Below are 20,476 nucleotides of genomic sequence, written 5' to 3' on the forward strand. Positions count from 1 at the left end.
AATGCAGAAAAAGCTAAATTCACGGTATAAACTGACAAGAATGGTCCCAGCATCAGGCCACTGTTATCCCAGGGAGCGATTAGACACTTTTGACACACGTTATTTCAATCTAAATGTAAATGCAAGAAGCGTTTCCCTTTTAATACAGCAACTGGCCTGAGCATTTACATCCTCACGCAGGGCGAACCGCCGAGCGTTGCCGGCTTGTTGTTTCCTCTGAGCAGAAAAGGGGGGAAAAGAAGGGGAAATGCATTTATGGAGAAAACTCACGACCCGCCTGCTTGTGGGGCTCTGCTGAAGCACGGGGGGATGAGCCCGTCCTCCCCCACCCGTGCGGAGGCACCGGCCTTGCTGCACCCCGCCGGCACCCCCAGCCTCGGCAGCCCCCACCTCGCTCGAGCACACAAGGACCTGCCCTCCCCCTTCCCAGCTTCCCTGGTGTTTGGACTCGGTGGCCACCGCCAGAGCCAGCCGGCCGCTGCCCTTCGCCACGCGCAAGAGACCACACGCGACGCCGAAGGAGAGGCTGCCGGGGACCGGAGCGATGCGCCGCGCCGCAGCGGGGCCTGGGGGGAGGAAAGGTGACTCGCACATCATTTTGCCTGCGTTACTCATCGTTAAGGGCCTGTTACCGGGGCCCCCGAGCTGCGCTGCGGCGGGTGCTGCTGCTGACGGGGATGCCGGACGGCCGCGGGGGGCTGCAACCAGAGGAGCTGCGCCGACGAACGGGGCTTATAAAGCATCGGCTGCCGGGGGCATCAGCCCTTCCCACCTCCCCAGGGAGGGGGCGAAGGCTGGAGCAGCTGCCCTCAGGCTGCGCGGTGCCCGGGGAGTAAGGCAGCAATTTTTCACCTGCTTATGAGATTTCTTCTTCCGCTACTCTTTAGCGTCCACAGGGGTCTAACAGGCACTGCGCGGCAAACTGATCCGGGGGGGCATTTCATTCCTGACCACACACATACACCTCAGCCGCGCTGCTCTTGCCAGCCCACGGCGTGCCGGGAGCCGTGCTGCCCCGCGGGAGCCCCACGCCTCCCCAAAAGGGATCCCGCAGACGGGGGGGGGCTGTTTGCTCAGGGTGAGAATCCCCCAGCCGCCGGGCGGGGGGCCAGCGCCGGAGATGCCGGGCAGCAAGGGTCTGCGCTGCCAAAGGGGTCCCCATCCCGCTCACACCAGCCCTTGGAAGCACGCTCCCTCCTCCTCCCACGCAGAAGCACGGATCGTTGCCTCCTCCTTCGCAAGGCAGCAGGCACCAGACTTGCCAGAAGCCCCAGCGCCCCAGCAAGGGGTGACAGTTACTGCCACACGCCAGAGACGGTGAAGCAGAATTAACGGTCCTTTGCTCTACCTGTACGTTGATTTTTCACTGAAGAGCTCCGCTAACTCCCCTCCTGCCTTGCGGCGGTTTGCAGTGACCCTACCACGTCTCCCCTCCTGACCAGCGAGGAACCTGCCCCTGCGCCCGGCCGTGGCACCGGGAGCGTGGGGCGAGATGGGGACGTGGCACCAGCCGTGAGCGAGGGAAGGGTGCACCGGCTTCCCAAACGAGCGCCGAGAGCACTTCTGCTCCGGAGCATCCTCTGCCGTTAAACCCCGGTCCCCGCTGGCACCAGCATATCTGGCTCCTTCCACCAAACCGGTCAGTCATGCACAGCAGAAACCAGCCTGACCAGCTCAGAAACCCCGGCTGATGTATATTTTATAATCAATAAATAAAATATATGTTCTGCCTGGTTTTGCATACATTTCCAAACCAGATTCTCCCATTCACAGTGTATCGGAGGAAAGATCGCCCCAGAGCACAGCACTCCCAAAACCCGACGGCACTGCTCCCCCGGCAGGTCAAAAGCATTTCTTTCGGAAAGCTGGGGTTTGTTTCTGCTGACAGTTAGAATTAAAGGCTCTCTTAAGACAAGGCGGACAGGAGGTCGCTTGGCGATGGTCAGCACATAGCAAACCCATGCCGAGATGCTGGCGCTTACAGCCTAGACTCCTGCCTCGCCTGAGGGTGCTGCTGCACATCCCGTGCTGGAAAGACCCCGACAACATGAGTTACATTGCCAAAAAATTAATTCCTACTGCGAGTGTCAGAGCCGGGCGCTCAGCAGCGGGTCTGGCCTGCCGGCCGCCTTCCCCTGCGTTTCATACAGCCCTTCCGCTGCACCGGTCCTGCCCGGGGTCCCTGCAGCCCCCAGACCACCCGCCCCGCTCTCACTGCAGGGACAGCTTGGAAAGGAAGAGTTTTGCTGCAAAGGGGAAGTATCGTTGCCTCTTCGTGGGTACCCAGACAAGAGAAAGCTGAGGGAGGGGTGATGAGGGCACAGCCCCCGGCACCGCGGCACCCTGCTGCCGGCGCGACACGGCGGCAGGGCTGTCACCCAGCACCGCGGCACGAGAGGTCAAGACGAGCGCGGGCTCTGCACGGGGCAAGGACAGCCGGCAAGGACAGGAGGAGACGGGGGCTGGCAGCTCCCAGGGGGTCCTGCTCCCGGGGGGATGCCACCCTGCTCTGTCCCTGCGCAGGGACATCCCGCTGCCCAGCCGCTTCCTGAGCATCGCTCCTGTGGCTCACCAGCCAATTTGATTTTCCAACGGCCAGAAAAAGATGCTCCAGCCCTCAGCAGCTGATGCAGGCAGCTGGGGCACCTCAGCCCTGGCCAGAGCCCCCCGGGAAGAGGGGCAGAGGGGACATCTCAGCTGGCAGCTCCCTACCTCCTCCGCCACCCCCCTGCCTCTCCACATCCTGGCTGTGCTCTCATTCCTTCGCTGGGAAACAGGTTCTAAAACCTCTTTTTCTTGAAGTTTTTTTTTCATCTAATTTTGTCTTGGAAGCATTTGAAGACAAGTTAAAAAGAGTCAAGCAAAACCAGTAGTGACATCATTTATGGGACTGTAAAGGATGCCAAGGCAGGCACCGCGGAGCACCCAGAGCCGTGTCCTCATCGCCGTCTTTTATTTTTGTTTGCGGTTCTGCTGTCACAACATAACCTTTGCAAGCTCCCATCCACCTGAAGTGTAATCTAATTAGTCCAATTTAGATTGCTTCTATTTGAATAATTTAGCGTACACCTGCAGTCTTCACCAATAATTATTATTTTTAATTAAGCAATTAACTCGCAGGTTTTCGGAAAGTTTGAAGTGACAAAATTTCTGCGGTTGAAGTCTCAAGTGAGACGGGGCGAGCGGCTCTTTCTGCACTCGCAAACACCGGCGTTACCGGTAATTGGTGTGAGCAGCCACAAGGGCTGACGATTTCCTGAAGAATTCACTTCTTTAACGGCAAACCAGAAGTCACGTCTGCTGTACAATTGGCCTAATTAGCACGTGTATGGTGGCGTTCTCACTCGCGGCTCCCCCATCACCCAGCCTCACCTCTAAGGACTGGCTCCCTCAATGATAATTGTCATTACACTTAGTCAAAGTCATTAGTTTTTAAAGAAAAAGCAGCTCCGAAAGACCAAGGAGCAGGCGGGGCTGGGGCCAGGGGCTGCAGGGGCATCAGAGGGTTTGGCTGGGACCCTGCTGGGACCTGTGGGTTTGCCCGGGTGGGAGCGTGGCATTCCTGGCTGGGGGCACAAACAGCTCCCACTTCGCTTCTCAAGTTCACCGAAAGTGCCAAAAAAATCTTTAAAGCTTGCAAATGAAAAAAAAAAAAAATCCTAGAGAACAGGCTGTAATGTGCTACAGCACACTGGACTGCGTGGCGATAACAGGGCTGCATTACAAAGGAGATCTGTCATCATAAAAACAAGAAAAAAGGGTTATTTACACTGTGACTCTCACCTTTTTTAAAAAAAAAAGTGCAAAGACTATCTTCACACCTGTACTTCCGTTTTCAGTAAAAATATTTAACTATTATGCCGATGAATTTCACAGCTCCATTAAAGCAACCTGATTCTAAGAGTGAGCCCACAAGCCCCCCGTGGCGTGTGCCAGTGGTGGGGGCTCGGGGGGGATGGCGGAGCCGCCCGTCATGCCTCTGCCAGCTGGGGCTTCGTCCCGGCAGGATCAGCCCCTGCTTTTCCCTGGGTACCCCAGCAAGGTGCCCGGGCACAGCCCACGCGGGCGGGAGGCACCGGCCCTCCCAGGGCAGGAGGGACCCCGGGGCTCCTGCCCGCGGCTGAGCTCCCGGCCCCGAGCTCCCGGCCCTGAGCTCCGGCAGCCACTTGCCTTCTCCCGTGAAACCCAAGCTGTACAGGCAGTTCAGCCATTGGCAGCACAGCCGTAGGCACCCCCTTACAGGGTCTTTAAGCTTTTTAGCTGTCGCTTGGTGCCTACTGGCAGGATTACTGTCTAAAATGTGAGTTAGTCCATCCTGGCTAGTTAGTAGCTCGCATCTAACTGCAGCAGCCCCACAGGTAAGGAGGGAGATGCTCTGCCAGAAGCTCTGTGAAAACAGCCCTGGAAAGGCAGGGCATGGGACAGGGTCCTCGTGCAGCATCCTGCCCTGCCCCTGCCTCTGCCCAGGGCTCCTAGTGACGGCTGGGGACACCCAAAGTGGCTGAGACGAGGCCTCTTGCAAGCACGTCCTTGTCTGCCTGATGCTCATGGAGGACCGTCTGTCCATCCCTAGGGCACCAAAGCCAGGAGCCGCGCCCAGCACCCAGCACCATCCTGCCCCGACGGCAGCCTCGGGAGGGAAATCCCAGCCGGCGGCTGGTCCCAGCGGCAGCGATGGCAGCACAGGCGGCTTCACCGCGGGACGCTTGTATGGGGACAAGCACAAGCGTGCGTGCGTCCACGATGAGCAAAGAGACCAGGGCTTGTTTTCAAGCTCCCCATGAGTGACTCTAAGTTGGAAATCCATCTCTCGCTTCTTGCCGCGACGCAGATTCTGCTGTGGCCCGCGGGGACCGGGCGCCTGAGTCTCGCCCGTCAAGCTCCGGGTGTCAGCAGAGCAGCTGAGGAACAAGGAGCTGTTTCAGGCTGGGATCCAGATTTTATCAGAAGAGGATCTGCAACTCCACAGAGGAAATTAGGTACATGCAACCAGAGCAAAGACAGAGACAACCAGGGCCAAGTACTACCCCCGCCGTTAGGAAACATGCCTCCCTCGCTACGATGGCACCGGGCTTGGAAAGTCTTCAAAACCCGTTCTTCTTACAAAATTCATAGGGCAGAGCCATCTGCCTGGCAGCCAGCTCTCCAGCTCTCATCCCTGCTTCTTGCTGGGTTTCCCCTGCTGCCTGTGAATGCCGTGAGCACAAGGAAGCTTCTGCCTCCTGACTGCCCAAAGCTGGGTCAAAAATGAGGGAGGGATGAAAACAGCCGAAGGTGTGGACAGGATTTCCAAGTGCCTCCACCACGGATAAATACGAGCTGTGAGAATCAAATACCTTACGTGCAGGCACCAGCTTTTAGGAGCCCAGGAAACAAGACGGGATTTCTAACCCAATCTGTACAATGAATTTGACCCTTTGATGCATCGCTTAAACCCCGACAGCGCCTGGCAAGTCCACAACCTCGCGACTGTTTGTTTAAATAAATAAAAAAAAATTGTTAGGTACAGACCATGACTTAAGTAATGTTAAGTGAATAATTCATGCAGTATTTATAATTGATGGGGGATTTAACAGGAGCAGAGCTGTAAGTTGCTTTCTATTAACTATTGATGCCCTCCGCCAGCTGCCCGACAAGCACGGCTGGGCTCTGTGATCACGGCTCTCCCGCGATATTTTATTTAAGCGCCGTTAAGAGTACGCGCGGTCTGGGGGAATGCCTCTGCTGGCGGGGAACGCCGTGATGCTCCGCGCGGCCGCCCCGGGCTCCTGACGCGGCTGCGCCACGGGGGGCTCACGGAGCCCCGGTTCCTGCGGAGCCATCGCCCTGACCGGCTGCTACATGCCGGTGGGGAGGAACCCGGGGCTGGTGGGATGTGTCTCGGGGAGCTCACCCACTGCAGGGCTTGCCTGGCTCCCTCCTGCTGCCCCCGCTGCAGCAGGTCCTGAGAAACCCAGACCCCTCAGTACGGGCTTAGGAGTTTGTCTGTTTATGGGGGGGTTGTGTCTTGTTCCAGCCTCTAAAATCCCATTCAGCCTTCTTTGCAAACCTCACTTGCGAGGACAGGAGCGTGCGAAAAAGACCAAGTATCCTGCTACACCCGTCATTCACATCCCCGTCGGAAACATTTGGAAAGCTTCTAAAAATATATGCACAAATGCAAAGACACAGTTAAAAGAACCCACCCGTGGCCTAACAGACAGTGCATCTGTGTTCCAAAACACCGTGTTTCTCACAAAGCTGCACTACACACGCAGTCCCCCCCTCGGCGCCCGCAGGGAGGGCGGGGGGACCCGGCCCCGGGGTGGGCTGCCGCAAGCCCAGCGGCCAGCCCTGCAGCCCGGGGGGCTGCTCGGCACGCTCGGGGCGGGCGGGCACACGGGGCACACCCAGCAAAGCATCTGGTTTTAAAACGTCATGACCCCAAAGAGCATCGGTGGCTGCACGACTCCGACCTGGAGGGGAGACTCGTTTCGTGCCCGGAGGGGTGTCCCGGCAGCCAGGGCACGCAGGATTCAGGGCGGTGGAGCAAGGACGGAGCCTGTTCACGGCACAGGCAAGTGATGTGGAATAATTCACACTAAAGCACCGTTCCCTTCAGACAGGCTGGCAGCCTCGGGGCAAAATAAATGCTGAAATCTCCTTGATTGTTAAATAAAAGATTATTGATAAAATAAGCGCTTCTAATGTGGCTGTGCTGCCAGCAGAAATGCAATATCTTTCAATTACTGCTTGGAAGCAAGGCTTCCCTTTTGTTTACTGGAAAAAACAACACGAAAGAGATGCTCACAGAGGACGGGAAAATGAAGGTGAATCTATTTCTGCCGCACTCCAAACCCGGCCGGGGCTTTGCGCGTGCAGAGCAGGCTATTTGCTTGTCGGCACTGCCTGACGCCGCCACGCCGCAGCAGGGTTATTTGGCAAAGCCGGCAGCACTGCGAGGAGCTGGCGCTGGGGCTGAGCCGCGGCACGCCGAGCCACGCGGCCGGCTTTCGGCACGCGGGGGGCTGGCAGGAGGACGGGGCATTTCCCCCGTGCCGGGCGAACGCTCGGCCCTGCTGTGGTTCTGCCCGACCCGAGGAAAACCAGCGCAAGGAGGTGCAGGAATGACCTGAGCAGCTCCCCAGCGGTTCCTGGAGCTCAGCGGGCAAAGCAACCTCCTTCTTGGCACAAAAAGCGGGGCAGAGGGACTGCCCGGGCTGCCAGCCCGGCTGTGGAGAAATGAAACGCGAGGTGCCTCAATAACGGCTTCGGTTCAAAGGTTTGGGGCTGCTGGGATGTGAAACAATTCACTGCCCCTCTGAGCGCTCCCCAGCTCTGCTCGCCAAGCCGAGCCCGACACCCCGACATTAGCAAGACCGGGGGCAGCCGTGGGGGAAGAGCCCAGGAAACACGGCTGCCTGCGTGGGGGCCAGCAAATCGGCCAGCTCCAGCTCCAAACACAGAGCACACAAAGCACCACGTGGAAAATGACTTTTCCAGGACCCTCGGGCCAATCTGGGCAGCAACCCCCGCCCCGTGGCCCTGGGGCCGCGCGAGCCCGCGGGGGCAGCACCCCCTTACCAGCTCCACGCGCCGGCGGCTGGACTCCAGCTCCCTCTGCACCAGCTCATCCATGTCAGCCTTCATCTCCTCCATCCTCCTCTGGTAGTACCTGGTGCTCTCCTTCTCCCGCGCCTCCGACTCGGCCGCCTTCTCCAGCTCCTCGCCCATCTTTATGATGCTGTCTCGCAGGCGCAGCACCAGCACCTGGGGAGAAGGGTGCGAGGTGAAGCAAGGGAGGCGGAGGCGAGGAGTTACGAAGCTCTCCACAAGCAGCAAGCGATGTGGGGAGCACTCCCTCCCCGACCCGTGCCGCACAGCCGGGCACTGTTATCACCGTACCAAGCATCGCCCTGAAACCTTGCGAGTGGCGGCGGCTACCTGCGGCGGGTGCGGACGCCAGGAGCCAGCCCGTGCCTGCGCCCAGCTCTGCCCACACTACAGCAGGCAGCGCCATCCCCCAGGGCTGCCGGCCCTTCCTTGGAGGAAGGGGAGCAGTGGCGAGGGCCGCGGCGGTGCGGCACAGCTCGCGGTGCGACGCTTGCCACGCAGCCTCGCGGGCGCCGCGCCGCGTCCCCCAGGGCTCCCACGGAGCCGGCTGCTGCTTTGGGGGCACGAGAGCATTTTCCTTTGCCCCTGGGCTGGGCTCATTTGGGCAGTGCGGCTCGGGGAAGAAGTGACAGTTAAAAACATATCCTGGGGAGTCAGGAGACGTGCTGATTAACGGGGACAGCGAAATATTGTGGCTGAGCCCGACGTCCTGACTTCTGGGCGACGCCGGAGCAGAGGGGTGCCCGTCAGAAAGCTGCTGTGACGATGTGCTCAGCAGTCAGCACATACCGCACTCTGCGTCCGGAGGCAGGGACCGTACGTTCCTCTGGGTGTTTAGAGCACTGGACCCACTGTCGGCTTTCAGTAAACACTGCGGTAAAGCGCGTGTAGATAACAGCAGCGGCATGAACCCTATGGACCACCCACAAGCACAGGGGAGCTGGCAGAAGACCCCACCGGTCCCTCCCCACCCCTTCCCAGGTCCTTCTTCCCCGCAGAGCCAAGGTGGTGGCATCGCCGCGCCTGCCTTTCGCAAGCAAGCTGTATATCCCCAGGGCTCCGCACCCCCTCTGCGAGCGGGGAAGAGGTGGTACCTCAAAGCGCTTCATCTGCACGGCCTGGAAGTCCAGCTGGCTCTCCAGGTCGCGGATGCGGGCTTCCTGCCGGCTGACGATGGAGCGCTCGGCCGGGCACTGCTCCAGGCGTGCTGCTCTCGCCTGCGCTGCCTGCAGCTGGGCGAAGACGGGCTGCGTTAGCACCTCCCCGGCCCCTGACCCGTGCAAACACCTCCCGGTCCCGCTCCCAGATCCCCCTCGCCTTGGTGTGCCGTGCACCAAGGATCTCTCACGGCCCCTGAGGTGACTGGGCACTGTGGAAACGCGTGGAAATGCCTTCGGCTTCCTGAAGGCTTCCCTGCTGTTAACACCACGCAGAAAATGCATGACAGAAACATGCATTTTTGAATGAAAAACAAGCCGGCAAGACAACACATGTCTGGGTCTCATTCGCTTTTCTCTTCTCACAAACGCTTTGAGGACCGCAGGCATAAAAATTCACAATTTACCTCTGCATGGAAAGCTGCCTGGGCCGAGTCTTTTCTTTAGCTGTTACACTGAGACCTCCAAAGCAAACTGTCCTTTTGTATTTTTTTTGTATTATTTCACCTGGAACTATGGGAATTTGTCTTCTTTTATCTGGCCTCTCTCTAAAGCACCACCCACTCCGCCTCGGAGGGAGCCAGTCCTGCTTCCGATTCCTGGGCAGCTTAGCTGCGCTCCAATATAGCACTTAAGTTAATGGGATTACTCATGTGTTTAAAACGAAATCCAGGCGCTCTGGGAGGGCCAGGGCAGCCGCAGAGGCGAGGCAGAGCAGCGCCCGCCGGCACCTGCCCGGCTCAGCCCCGTGCCGGGCTCAGCCCCATGCCAGCAGCTCGGGAAGGGAGGAGGGAGAACTGGGGCTCTCCATCCCCAGAGCCTTGCCATGGAAAGCCTTCTCCAGCCCAAGGCCATGGCCGGCAGAGCCCTGCAGCCCGTCCTGGCCCCGTCCTGCTCTCGGGGGCGTGCACAGCGCGTTAGGAAGAGCAGAGGAACCGGGCCGTGTTACCAAATGGCTTTGTACCGCCGGGGTAGAGACTCGGTCTGACTCCAGACAAGAACACGACATCCACGACTGGCACAGAGACATCAGAGGATGGTGGGATGGCTCTCGCCCCTCAGCGCTGGGTGCTACGGGCTGGGGAGGACTTACCTTCTCCTGAAGGCTCTGCTTTTCTTTCTTCACATCCTCCACCTGTGTCTGCAGCTCCCGGATCTGAGCGATATCCGTTGCCGACTGCGGAAAGAGAAAGCGCAGCGGTGGGAGCGGACCCGAGGGCTTGAAGCAGAGGGCACGTGCCGCAAGGAGCGCGGTGCCGAAGGCTGGCTCCTGCCTGCACCTCCTGCCACCGAAACAGTGAGCCACCCCTGCACTGGACTGAAGGAGCTTAATTCTCCTGACTGCATGCAACTTTCCATTAGGAAAGTTTGAAATAATTTGAAAATTATTTCAAAACAAATGTTTGCAGATCGGGACAGAAACCATCTTGTCAAGGTCATTTCTGTCCTCGAAGTCCTTCCAGACAGACTCCCAGCTCTGTAACACCACTGCAAGGGGCATCAGACGGTGAATTTTCAGTCTTGCCAGCCTCCCCCTGCTCTGCCGGGAGCCCAAGAGTCCCTCAGCTCCAGGTACGGCCCTTTGGGAGAGCTACCTTAGTCTGGATATTGCGCAGAAAGCCCCGGGGCTGTCTGTCAACACTTTTTAAGCTCTGCATGAGAAAGCAGTGAAAGAAAGAATAGAAAGGGATCCAGACAGGGATGCAGTAGGATTTCCCAACTATTGAAACTAAAGCCAAGACACCTCTTGAAAGAAGACTCAAAACTATGGGCGAGAGGAGCGTAGCCGTGAGCCATTCCTTTCCTCTCATCACAGCATCTGCTTCCCGGGGTCCCCAAGCCGCCGCGCGCCGACGGGCGCCGCCGTTTGCGCTCAGCCAGGCTGCGGGGTTTTCCAAGCGCCCTGCCGGGGAGGGGAACGCTGCCGAACCCCCACTGCCCCGGCTCCTACCTGGGCGATCAGAGCCTTGTGCTTCGCCATGAGCTCGTTCAGGTCTTCCTGGTCCTCGTCGATGCGTTTCAGGAGGTCGGCTCTCTCGTGCTGCAGCTGGTACAGCTGCTCGTCAACCTGCGGAAGGACCGGCGGGGCTGCTGGCTCGCGCGTCGCACGGGGGACCCACCGCACAGCGTGCCCGGACCGCGGGGTCCTCTGGGACACGTGGCCGCCAGCCTCCGGTGCCGTACTCGCACCAGGAGAGGCGAAGGGAGCTCCTGCGTATCTGCAGAGGGGGACTACGGGACGCTGCGCCCTTGTACTGATTTTATCCATCCCTTTGGCCACCCGGGCGCTGTTCCCAATATTCCCTAATTTTAGTAAACATTAATATATTAGTAAACATGCTGGGTGATTTCGTAAATATGCGGAGCATTGCTGATTTAGTAAAAAAAGCTGATTATCGCTATCAAACACGAGGAGGTAGGACCGCGCCGCTGCCCTCCCACCTCCCCAGCCCAGGCTGCATCTCCACGAGCGCACCAGGGTCTTGTTTCTGCTGAGGGTCTCCAGCTCCGTGTGCAAGTTCTCCAGCTCCAGGGCCGCCGTCTGCTGGGACCTCTGAGCCTCCGCGCACTTTGCTTCGCTCTCTTCCAGCTGGGAACAATTGAGGGAGATCATAACCAGAGGAGCGCTCGGCGTCTGCAGAAGCCACGTGCCGATTACGCTGTTCCCCTTGCCACACGGCCACATCTCTTCTCCCTTCACCCTCGGAGCATTTCCCCTGCTGATGCAGACGGAAACCCGACCTTTTAAAACCTGCGTTGCTCTTCAGCCCGTCTGCTCCTGGGTTAGAGTGAGAACTCTTCCCTTCCCAGCCGGTGCGGCAGGGCTTCCCTGGGCACACCTAACCCCGGATCCTCGCACCGCTGGCTGCCCTGCTGAGGGCTGGAGTAAGCGCCTTAACCTGCACAGCCACCCTCTGCCTTGGCACTGCCGTGGTGAGGTAAGGCTGGGATCATTAATTTGCAAAATTATGTGAATTACATGTAATTCCTGATTAGAGCAATTCATGATTCGGAGTTTGCAAATGGGCTTTTCACGTGGCATAAATTGCATTTGCAAATACACATGAAATATCACATTTATAAATGCTAATTTGCTTGCGGTTTTTATAGCTCAGCCATTAAGACTACAATGATCTTAAATGGGCTGCAAACATCTGGAAGATGCAGCGTCATCCCAAAAACTGACACCGCCAGGACGGAGGAGTTTACGTAGGCTGTACCTGAACACCCCATTCCTTGCCCTGCTTGCTTGGGTTTCTTTCTTTTCTTTGTGAAAAAGAAAACTAAACCCCTCCGCTTGCTGCTCATTTCCCGTGCCCGGTCCCCGCAACCCTGCAGAGGATGCAGAGCTCCTGGGGGCAACGGGAGCCGCTGAGCACCACGGTGAGAGTCTGAGCATTTGAGGCTCTTTTCTCGGGGTTGACCTGTCTTTTTCTAATCCATCCCTCAAAAAAAAAGGGGGATTACAAAGTACCGTAACTGGGGCAATCCTCGGCTCATTTCCCTCAACTGTTTGGGGTGATTGAGACCTACTTGGAAAGGCTGAGCAGGTAATTTGCTTCCTCAGTGCCTACCCTGCAGAGGAAAGGGAAATCGTTTTTCCCTTAAAGTCAATGATTCTTTCCCTCTACCTGGCACAGCGCGATCTCCGAACGGCCGCTTCCCAGCCCTGCAGCGCGGCGCCGGCACGCCGGCCGCCTTCCTCGCTGCCGGCCCGCTGCAAGAGAGAGCCGCGTGCATGGTGGGACACAGCACCCCGCGCCCCACAGGCTGGCCACGCGTGGAGCGTGGCCCAACGCCGCTGCAACAGCCAGCAGCGACAGAAACCTCTTCCCACTCCATCCCAGGGCCAGAGCAATGGCCTCACTGGTGTACGTGGAAACGTCGGAGGGTTGTGATCTTCAGTCTCCGCCTTCCTTCCTAAATTGCATCCCCTATTTTTAACTCCTTCGGCGAGATCATCGGGCAGAGAACATGCCCTCCATCGCCACGAGGCACAACACCGACGGCTCCCACCAGCAACACCAGCAAAACCTCTGGAAGCAAACAGGCATCTGCCCCGGGGTGCCCGTCGTCCCACCACCGAGGCTGGGGCGGTGGCTGGTCGCTGCCCCCCGGGACCACCACTTCCATCGCTGAGCCCTTCTGCCACCCCTGCACGAACCGAGGAACGGATGGGAAGAAATAACCCCGAGCATCGCTGGGTCTCCAGCTGCCGTGCCAGCCAGAAGCTGCTCACCGGGGGAAGTATAAAGCTCTGGCATGGAGACGTTCAGCAGTTTGAATGCTGCAACACTCTTATTTAAAATGATGCTCCCGCGCCCAAACGCAGCCCCTGAGGGTGGATTGTCCAGTCGGTCTATTTGCACATCTGCACAGCGACATGCGCCGTGTTCCCTTTTCTTCCGCCAGCTGAAAAATATAGCTTTTATGTTTCGCACAAAGCTCAGGCAGCCGGCACTGCAACGACCCGGGCGAGAGCTGCTGGGAGGCGTGGGAGACGCCGCTCTGACCAGCTCCTGGTTTTATGGCTGAGGGCTTTTCCACCCGCTTCAGGCTCCTCCAGAAGCAACCCCATCCATGACCAGCCCCTGGGACTGCCCTTTCCCCTGCCGCGATTACACTAAAACTCCAGGTAGTTTAATCAGAGAGAAACACGTCTCCAGGACGTCTCATTAAATACCAGCTTCCATTTCACTTCCCGTAATGGAATTTTCCCCGCTTGGGAAGAATAAATTGAAATCCCACCCCAGAAATGCATAATGTATGAACTTCTGAACATTAGTTTGCTGTGCTACACCATCTGTTAAATACCTGCGTAAAATGGATGCTTCAGCCTTATTAAGAAACAATGCTATATTTCTAGCCATATGGATTTTGATTAACGGAAATGTAGCACTTGAGCAAAGTTTTCCGTCTTGTGGAGGTTTGTGGGCCGGTGGTAGGATGTACTGGCTTTTGAGAAAGTTGTCATGAATGATATTAGAAACGGTTTCAATTTAAAGGACAGCATCATCATGAGGCGTTTTTAACGCACGCAGAGCCTCAGCGTTGGCGGCGCAGCAAAAAGCCAATATTCCTGATATTAAGGCTTTCCGCAGTCCTCCTCCAAAGCGCCAGGCAGCCGGGCAGAGGCCACCCACCGAGGGAGCCGGCAGCGAGCCAGGGACAGACCGTATGGCACCACGGCCACGGCCAAGAGAAAGCAACCTCCCGCACGAGCCCGCCTCGCCGCAGGGACCGGGCTGCTCGCGGAACGAGGCGCTACTCCCCCGGCAAGGCGTGGCTGGACGCCACGGGGACGGCCACTCCCGCCGGGCAGAGCGAGCGCCCCGGCGTCGCCGCTCGGTCCCTCGGATCGGCACGCGGAAGGGGTCCCCCCCTCCGCGGCAGCGACTGCGGCGCCGAGCGGGGCCCAGCCCCGCTGAGGGCAGCGGGGCTGGGGAAGAGCGAAGCAGGGGCTGCGCATCACCTCCAGCCCCGACGCGGGCTTTGGGAGGTACCGAGGCGATGACTGGTAAGCGTGGCGTTACATCAATACTGTCCGAGAGAGGGCTCAGGAGCGCCAAAAACGGCCGTTCCTGCTGCCGGCCCGAGCCATGGCCGTCCCCCGCCCTGGCCGTCCAGATCAGTGGCACGGGCACCGGCGTTCCGGCGGCCACGTCAGGCCGAGCTCACCTTCCCCTTCTCCCTCGGCACCGGTGGGAGCAGCTGCTGCTCACAGATGTTATTTATGCAGAACCGTTGTCTCAATTACACCTCAATGTTGTTGGAACGGCTCATGCCTCCCGATGAGTTTGTTTCCAGGGGAAATGTACGGTACAGATTAATTACGGAGCGGTTTCGGAGGACTGGCATCATTAGCTCAGCCCCGGTGCTTGGCACGGCGGGACGCACGTGCACGGCCAGCCCGGGGATGGGCCCCCCGTGGCAGGGCACCCCGCGGACCCCGCGCTCACCCCGGGGCTGCCACTGTCCCCGGCCGGCGGCACAGTGCGGGCACAAGCACGGCACCCGCGGGCAGCCGCTCGCCGGGTCGCTCGGCGCCGGCTGTGAACCGCATTTAAACTATGGCAAATCCGCTGCGATCCCTGCTCCTGCCTCACAGCATCCCTATGGCAACACGTCCGGGACGCAGTGCCTCTGGAGCTCCTTATTAGACAGAGAAAACGCGCCGAACAGAAGGTAATTAGCAGGGCTACGGGCAAAAAAAGGAAAAAAATACTTAACCACTTGTTGGCTTAACTACAGAGAAGCGCTCCTTACAAGACAAGCCTCGTCCGCGCAGGAGGCACTTCTCACCCCGGTGCGGGCGGTGAACGCTCGCCCCGCGCGCAGTTAAAGCCGGGAGACCCGCAAATGCTCCTCGCAGCCTCCCCTCGGCCGAGGAGAAGGCTGGTGCTCCGAGGGGCAGGGGGATGCCCGCGCGCCCAAAGGCACCCACCTGTGCGCGCAGCCGCTGCAGCTCCTGCGCGCCGGCGCCGGGCTCCCCGGGGGCTGCCAGCAGCAGCTGCACGTCGGCGAGCAGGGCGCGCGTCCGCCGCAGGTCCCGCCGCAGCCGCTTCTCCACGTCGAAGTCACGGTGGCCGATCTGGGGAGGGGAGAGGGGGTGTCCTGAGCCCGCCGCCCTGCCCCGCTCTGCAAATCCTCCGTCGGACCTTTCCGTCCCGCCCCAAGGCATTCCCCCCATGGTTTGGGAACAGGGAAATATTCTGGCAATGCTGAAGCCTTGACGCGAGAAGATATTAAATATCTATGTACGGATATTGCAATTTTCCCTCTTTATCAAACAAAAATAATTTAGTAGTTAAATAAAAGGGAGAAAATAAATTACACCCACATCAAGACTGGCAGATTCCCCCAAAAAACACCGCATTTTTCCCCCACCAGAAAGCCGTTCCTCTGAAAACATCAACCCACCGCTGCTCTCCGCCAGCCCTGTGCCTGCCCAGCGCCAGAGGGACAGCCCGGCCGCACGACCCGGGGGCACAGGCGGGCGCCGCGGGTCCCCAGAGCCACAGCGCCCTGTCCTCGCCGCCACCGGGCGCTGTCCCAACCCGGGACACCACCCTGGCCCAGAAGATGTGGGTCCAGAGCCTGTGCCGAGAGCTGGCGCAGAAGATGCAAAAGTCATTGCATGAAAGAAAAAAAAGCCGGAAAAATCCCTCTGCTCCCTGGGGGAAAAGCGTGACAAAGGAGAACGTCTGCCCAAAGGGGAAAGGGGGAGGAAGAAGGGAAACGCTGACGAGGCAAGCTTCATTAGGCGTTATTTGCACAGCTCTAACGCAAGCAGCTGGAGCCCCGTCAGCCGCCGCCGCCTTCGGCGCGGGAGGCAGCAATCGCCTGCGCGAACCCCCGGCAGTGCTGGCGGAAAATAACTGCTGGGTGGTTTTGGAGGCTCGTCCCCGGGCAGTGTGGCGTCACCACGTTACTCTGAAGCCTTTTAAAGAAGGGAAGTAGGAAGCACCTTAAAAAAAAAGCCACCCTCTACGCTGCTCCTGGAAGCTGAGAGCAACCATGGCTACGAGGAGAAAAGAATGAGAAAAACACCAAATAAACAGGGACACGGTTTCAGTGCTTGATTTCAGACTAATTGAAGTATAAGAGCGTTTTCCATTTAGTCTGCTTTCCACGGCTCTTCTTGTTTTAAACCCGTTCTCCTATTTTCTGTTCACTGGATAAAATGAATTGTGCGGATTTGACCTTGTAACGTGGTTTAGAGCTGGCTGGCGTTTGCTGGAACCAGAAACCGTCGGCATCTCCATTTCCTTAATTAGTTTTCTGGGTTGGCTTTTGGTTTTTTTCCTTCTCTTTTTTAATAAACGGCTCTGAAGCACACCGTCCGCTGTAAATCAGGCGGCATTTATAGCAACACTGCCGCGCGGCAGATCTGCTGTTATCCCTGCCATCCCTGCAGACTGCATCTTGGATGCCGTTCAGCACCTTTTTCCCGAACTCGGGGTCTGCCTGCTGCCACAGAGGAGGGATTTTGTATCGTAACTGGAAGCAGCGGGTACAGCAGCCGCCACCACCTCCCACCACTGCAGCCTGGTGCTGCTTCAGTTACAAAGCCAGGAATTCATCTGAGCGCTGCTTTTGAGACTCCGGCTGTATTTCGCTCACTCCATGTCAATACCCAGACACACTATGCCATCTCCCCTTCCCCTCTTGGCGGGGGCCGGGGCTGCCCGGGCAGCGCCTGGGGATGCTCCTGGGAAGGAGAAGGTGCCTTTCCTCGAGGGCATCCCCGGCTTTGCTCCGTGCAGCTCCCGCTCCCTCCTCATCCATCTTAGTTCTCCTCCACCGAACAAGAGGGGCCTGTTGGACTGAGAGGCCGTTGCAATAATACCCCGCTTTTATACAGTAAGATTCATTCTGACAGTTCCCGAAACATTTTGTAAGCCGGCAGCCGGGGGGACGTTATGGATAAGCCTCGTCAGACCATTTTGTGTCTACTTGAAATACGCCCACCATTCCAGAGTCGCGAAGCTCCCAGATTCATCCTGTTTAACGACCACAGGCAATCGCCAAGCCTGGTGCAACGGTGAAATCCGGTCGGCTTGCGCTAGCGGCCGGAGGATGCGCTGCCGAGATACCACAGCTCCAGATAACCAGACCCTCCTCCCCTGTGCGCGCCGGGAGGCATCGGCATCCACCCAGCCTCGCTGAGCTCCGGGGAGCCCTGGGGTGCAGCAGCACCGAGATGGCAGCTCGGAACGCGCCGGACTGACGCCGTCCTCGGCCCCGGCAGCACCGTGGCCCCAGGGAAGGGCCAGGCGGGACCTCGCTTGGTCACCAGAGCTCCTTCAGCAGGAGCCGGTGCGTGAGATGGCCTCCAGGCCTGGCTGCTCGGCGATGCCGAGCGCTGCCCAAGCCGACAAATGCTGTGCAGCAAGGCGGCGTTCAGCCCCTGGCCTTCTAATTTAACAGGGAGCAGCTGCGTGTGCTTTTCCCATTACGTGCACTTCAGTCACTGCCACAGACACATCGGCGAGTGAAAAAGGATTTGCTCGACAAATGTGTCTGGGATAGAATTCCTTTGCAAAGAGCAGAATCAGATAAACTACTTTTCTGGGCAGTTGGAGCTGCTCCAGCATTAGTCCTGGTTAGTTTGACTCTCAGGAAAACAGCAGCAAAAAGCAGATGCCTGCCCCGCTTAGATCATTCTCCCGTACAAAAGTGAACGGTTCCCCTCCGTGGGTCCTGAGTGGGACTGGCCGTCTCCTGCACGACGCCTGCAGCCCCGAAACCCTCCCGGCAGCCAGTGCCCGCTGCGGCACGCGCCGCGGCTCTGACGGGTGCTTTCGGGAAGAGGCGAGGGACGGAGGGCATCGCAGCCGGCTGCACGTGCGTGAGCAGCCAAGCTGCCGCCCCAGCGGCACCCATGCATGCACTCACACTCCCTTTTTTACGGGCGGTGTTGTGAGCCGGGGCACAGCCAGCGGAGCGGCGTGGCTGGCCGGGAGGTAGCAGCAAGGAGAGCGGAGCACGCTTCTCCCCGCCAGCAGCCCCGGCGCGGGCACCGTCCTCTTACCTGCTCACACAGGGTGCCGATGAGCCCTTCCAGGTCCTGCTTCTCATGCAGCACCGTCTGCTTCTCCTGGTACTCCTGTTCTAGCTGCATCTCCAGCTGCCGGAGCTGTGCGTGGGAGACAACCCCAGCCATGCTCAGAGCCCGGCCGTGCCCCACCGAAGCCTGGCACGCTGGCTGGGCACGGCCACCAGCACGGCGGGGACCTGGGCGGCTGGGCAGCGCCCGGGACAGGGTGTGCACCGAAGCCTCCCATCACTGCAGCCGGGGCCTGGGCCACGTCCCCCTGAGCACCCACTGCTCCCTGAGCAACGCAACTGCTCCTGGCCAGGAGGAGCGAGGGGGAGCAGTCCAGGAGCCTGCAGGACTTTTGAGGACACGATGGGCCGTTTGTGCCCCCTCGCCTGCGAGGCACGCTCGGAGCTCCCCAGGGGCTGTCCCTGCAGTCCTGGCGCAGTAACACAGGGCCTTCAGCCAAGCTAGACGAGGGGTCGGCTCTAACATCTCCAGGTTTCCTCAGGGCATCCCGGGACCAGAGCCAAGCAGGCAGCGCGCTCCTCGCTCCAGCTCTCCACCAGCGAGGAGGTGACAGCGGCCTCGAGGGGCAGAGCGTGCCGTAAAGGCAGGATTTGTGCCGCTCCTGGGAGCAAAGGGAGCCTCAGCGCCAGCGCTGAGCGCAGGAGCCTGCGTCCCTCAGCTCAGGCATCGCCGACCCACAGCACTGCAGCAACGGCAAGCGCTTTGCAGGAGGGAACCGGGCCGGGGTGGGCGGCATTGCAGAGCTCTGCCGTGCAGCTCTGAGAGGTCCAGCAAGTCCAGCGGGGGCTGCGGGCGGTGGGAACGTGTTAACAAAGCAAGCCAGCCCATTTCACAGCCCGCTCCTCCCCTCGCAAGCAGCTGCGCGGCTGCGCCCGCAGGAGCGGACGTGCCGGGCTGCGACCCTGGCACAGCTCCCCGGAGCCCTCCCTGCCCCAGCCGCCTCCTGCACCCCCAGCTGTTGTTCAAAAACAGGGTTTAAAAAGGGAACGGGAGCAGGCTGCTAAACACTGATTGCTCTCCGGAGCGGCTCTGCCATTTACTCATTTGGAAAATAACACTCAGGCCACGCAGGGTGAGGGAGAGAAAGGATGAACGACACCCCGTCGGCCGAGAGCGCTGCATCTCCTCCAGCGGCGCTGGCAGTACCTTGCTCCCTGCGCAGGGCAGTTAGACCGGCGGAGCGGCACAGAAGGGCAGGGAGGACCCTGGCAGGAGCCCCGAGCGACGCGTCCTCGCGACCCGCCCCGAGCTTCGGCAAAAACTGGCCAGTGGGGAGGGGAGAGAGCAGCACTGAGCCGCGGCTGCACCACCCAGCAAGGGCAGCGCGGCGGGAAACGGCAGTGCCTGCGCCCTGTGGCAGCCCCCCAGCCCCCGGAGCCTTGCGGCTTAGGGCACGGCTACGTGCTGACAAGAGCAGGAGGAGCAGAGATTGCCTCGTTTGCCTTCCCACTTGTCCTGTCTTCCTAAAATAGCACGTGCAAAGCCCCACCGGCCGCTTCATTAAGCCTCAGCAATGTTAATTCAGTATCGACAGCCAGGTATGCCCCAGGCCTAATGGGAATTGGCTGTTACCACGCAGCCCCGCACCGAACACCCTGGGGACTTGGGAGAAATTGGGCTTTGTGCTTGCAAGCCACTGACCCCCCGGCTGCCTCAAGGCCTTGTCGAAGGGGTATTTTCTGTTCGATATCACCGAACACGAAGCCCTGGCTGGCTGGAGTTGGCGCCCTTGGCGTGACGCTGGTGTTACCGGGAGCACCCTGCCCGTGTGCTGCCTCGCACGTGGCTCTCGCGCACCGTCCCCGACAGCCCCTCCAGCGCGGCAGGGACTCACGCCTGGCCCAGGCGCTGACTTCGCACCCCGGGGCTGTGATGGGGCTTATGCCAGGCTGGCGGTGGGAAAGCAGCGTTCGCCCACCGCGCCACTCCCTGGAAGGGAAGGAGCCCTGGGAACGGCTCCTCCTCTGCACTGGGGACAGGGACGCCCTGGGGAGCACCCAGCATTGTGCCCCCACCCGGCGCCAACCTACCCGCCGCTGGCAGGACTGCCGCACGTCCTCCAGCTCCTCGTCCTTGTCCTCCAGCTCCTTCTGGTGGATCTGCTTCATCCGCTCTATCTCCAGCTCCAGCCTCTGGTGGAGCTGAAAGATGAACG

The 20,476-nt window shown here is 59.4% G+C and overlaps 1 protein-coding gene across 1 annotated transcript in view; it reads right to left on the reverse strand.

Annotated features, from left to right (window-relative positions):
* The window catches only part of MYO18B (myosin XVIIIB), a gene marked incomplete at both ends in the record, with an annotated part of 71,792 nt that overhangs the window by 13,832 nt on the left and 37,484 nt on the right, over window positions 1-20,476 (reverse strand). The window contains 8 exons of the mRNA XM_082007830.1: window positions 7,564-7,749; window positions 8,688-8,825; window positions 9,844-9,927; window positions 10,702-10,818; window positions 11,227-11,340; window positions 15,196-15,342; window positions 18,286-18,390; window positions 20,352-20,462. Of these exons, the coding sequence (XP_081863956.1) occupies window positions 7,564-7,749; window positions 8,688-8,825; window positions 9,844-9,927; window positions 10,702-10,818; window positions 11,227-11,340; window positions 15,196-15,342; window positions 18,286-18,390; window positions 20,352-20,462 (1,002 nt within the window). The remainder of the gene's footprint in view (window positions 1-7,563; window positions 7,750-8,687; window positions 8,826-9,843; window positions 9,928-10,701; window positions 10,819-11,226; window positions 11,341-15,195; window positions 15,343-18,285; window positions 18,391-20,351; window positions 20,463-20,476) is intronic.

The sequence above is a fragment of the Phaethon aethereus genome, assembly GCF_964289735.1.
Source record: "Phaethon aethereus genome assembly, chromosome: 17".
Classification (NCBI taxonomy): Eukaryota; Metazoa; Chordata; class Aves; order Phaethontiformes; family Phaethontidae; genus Phaethon; species Phaethon aethereus.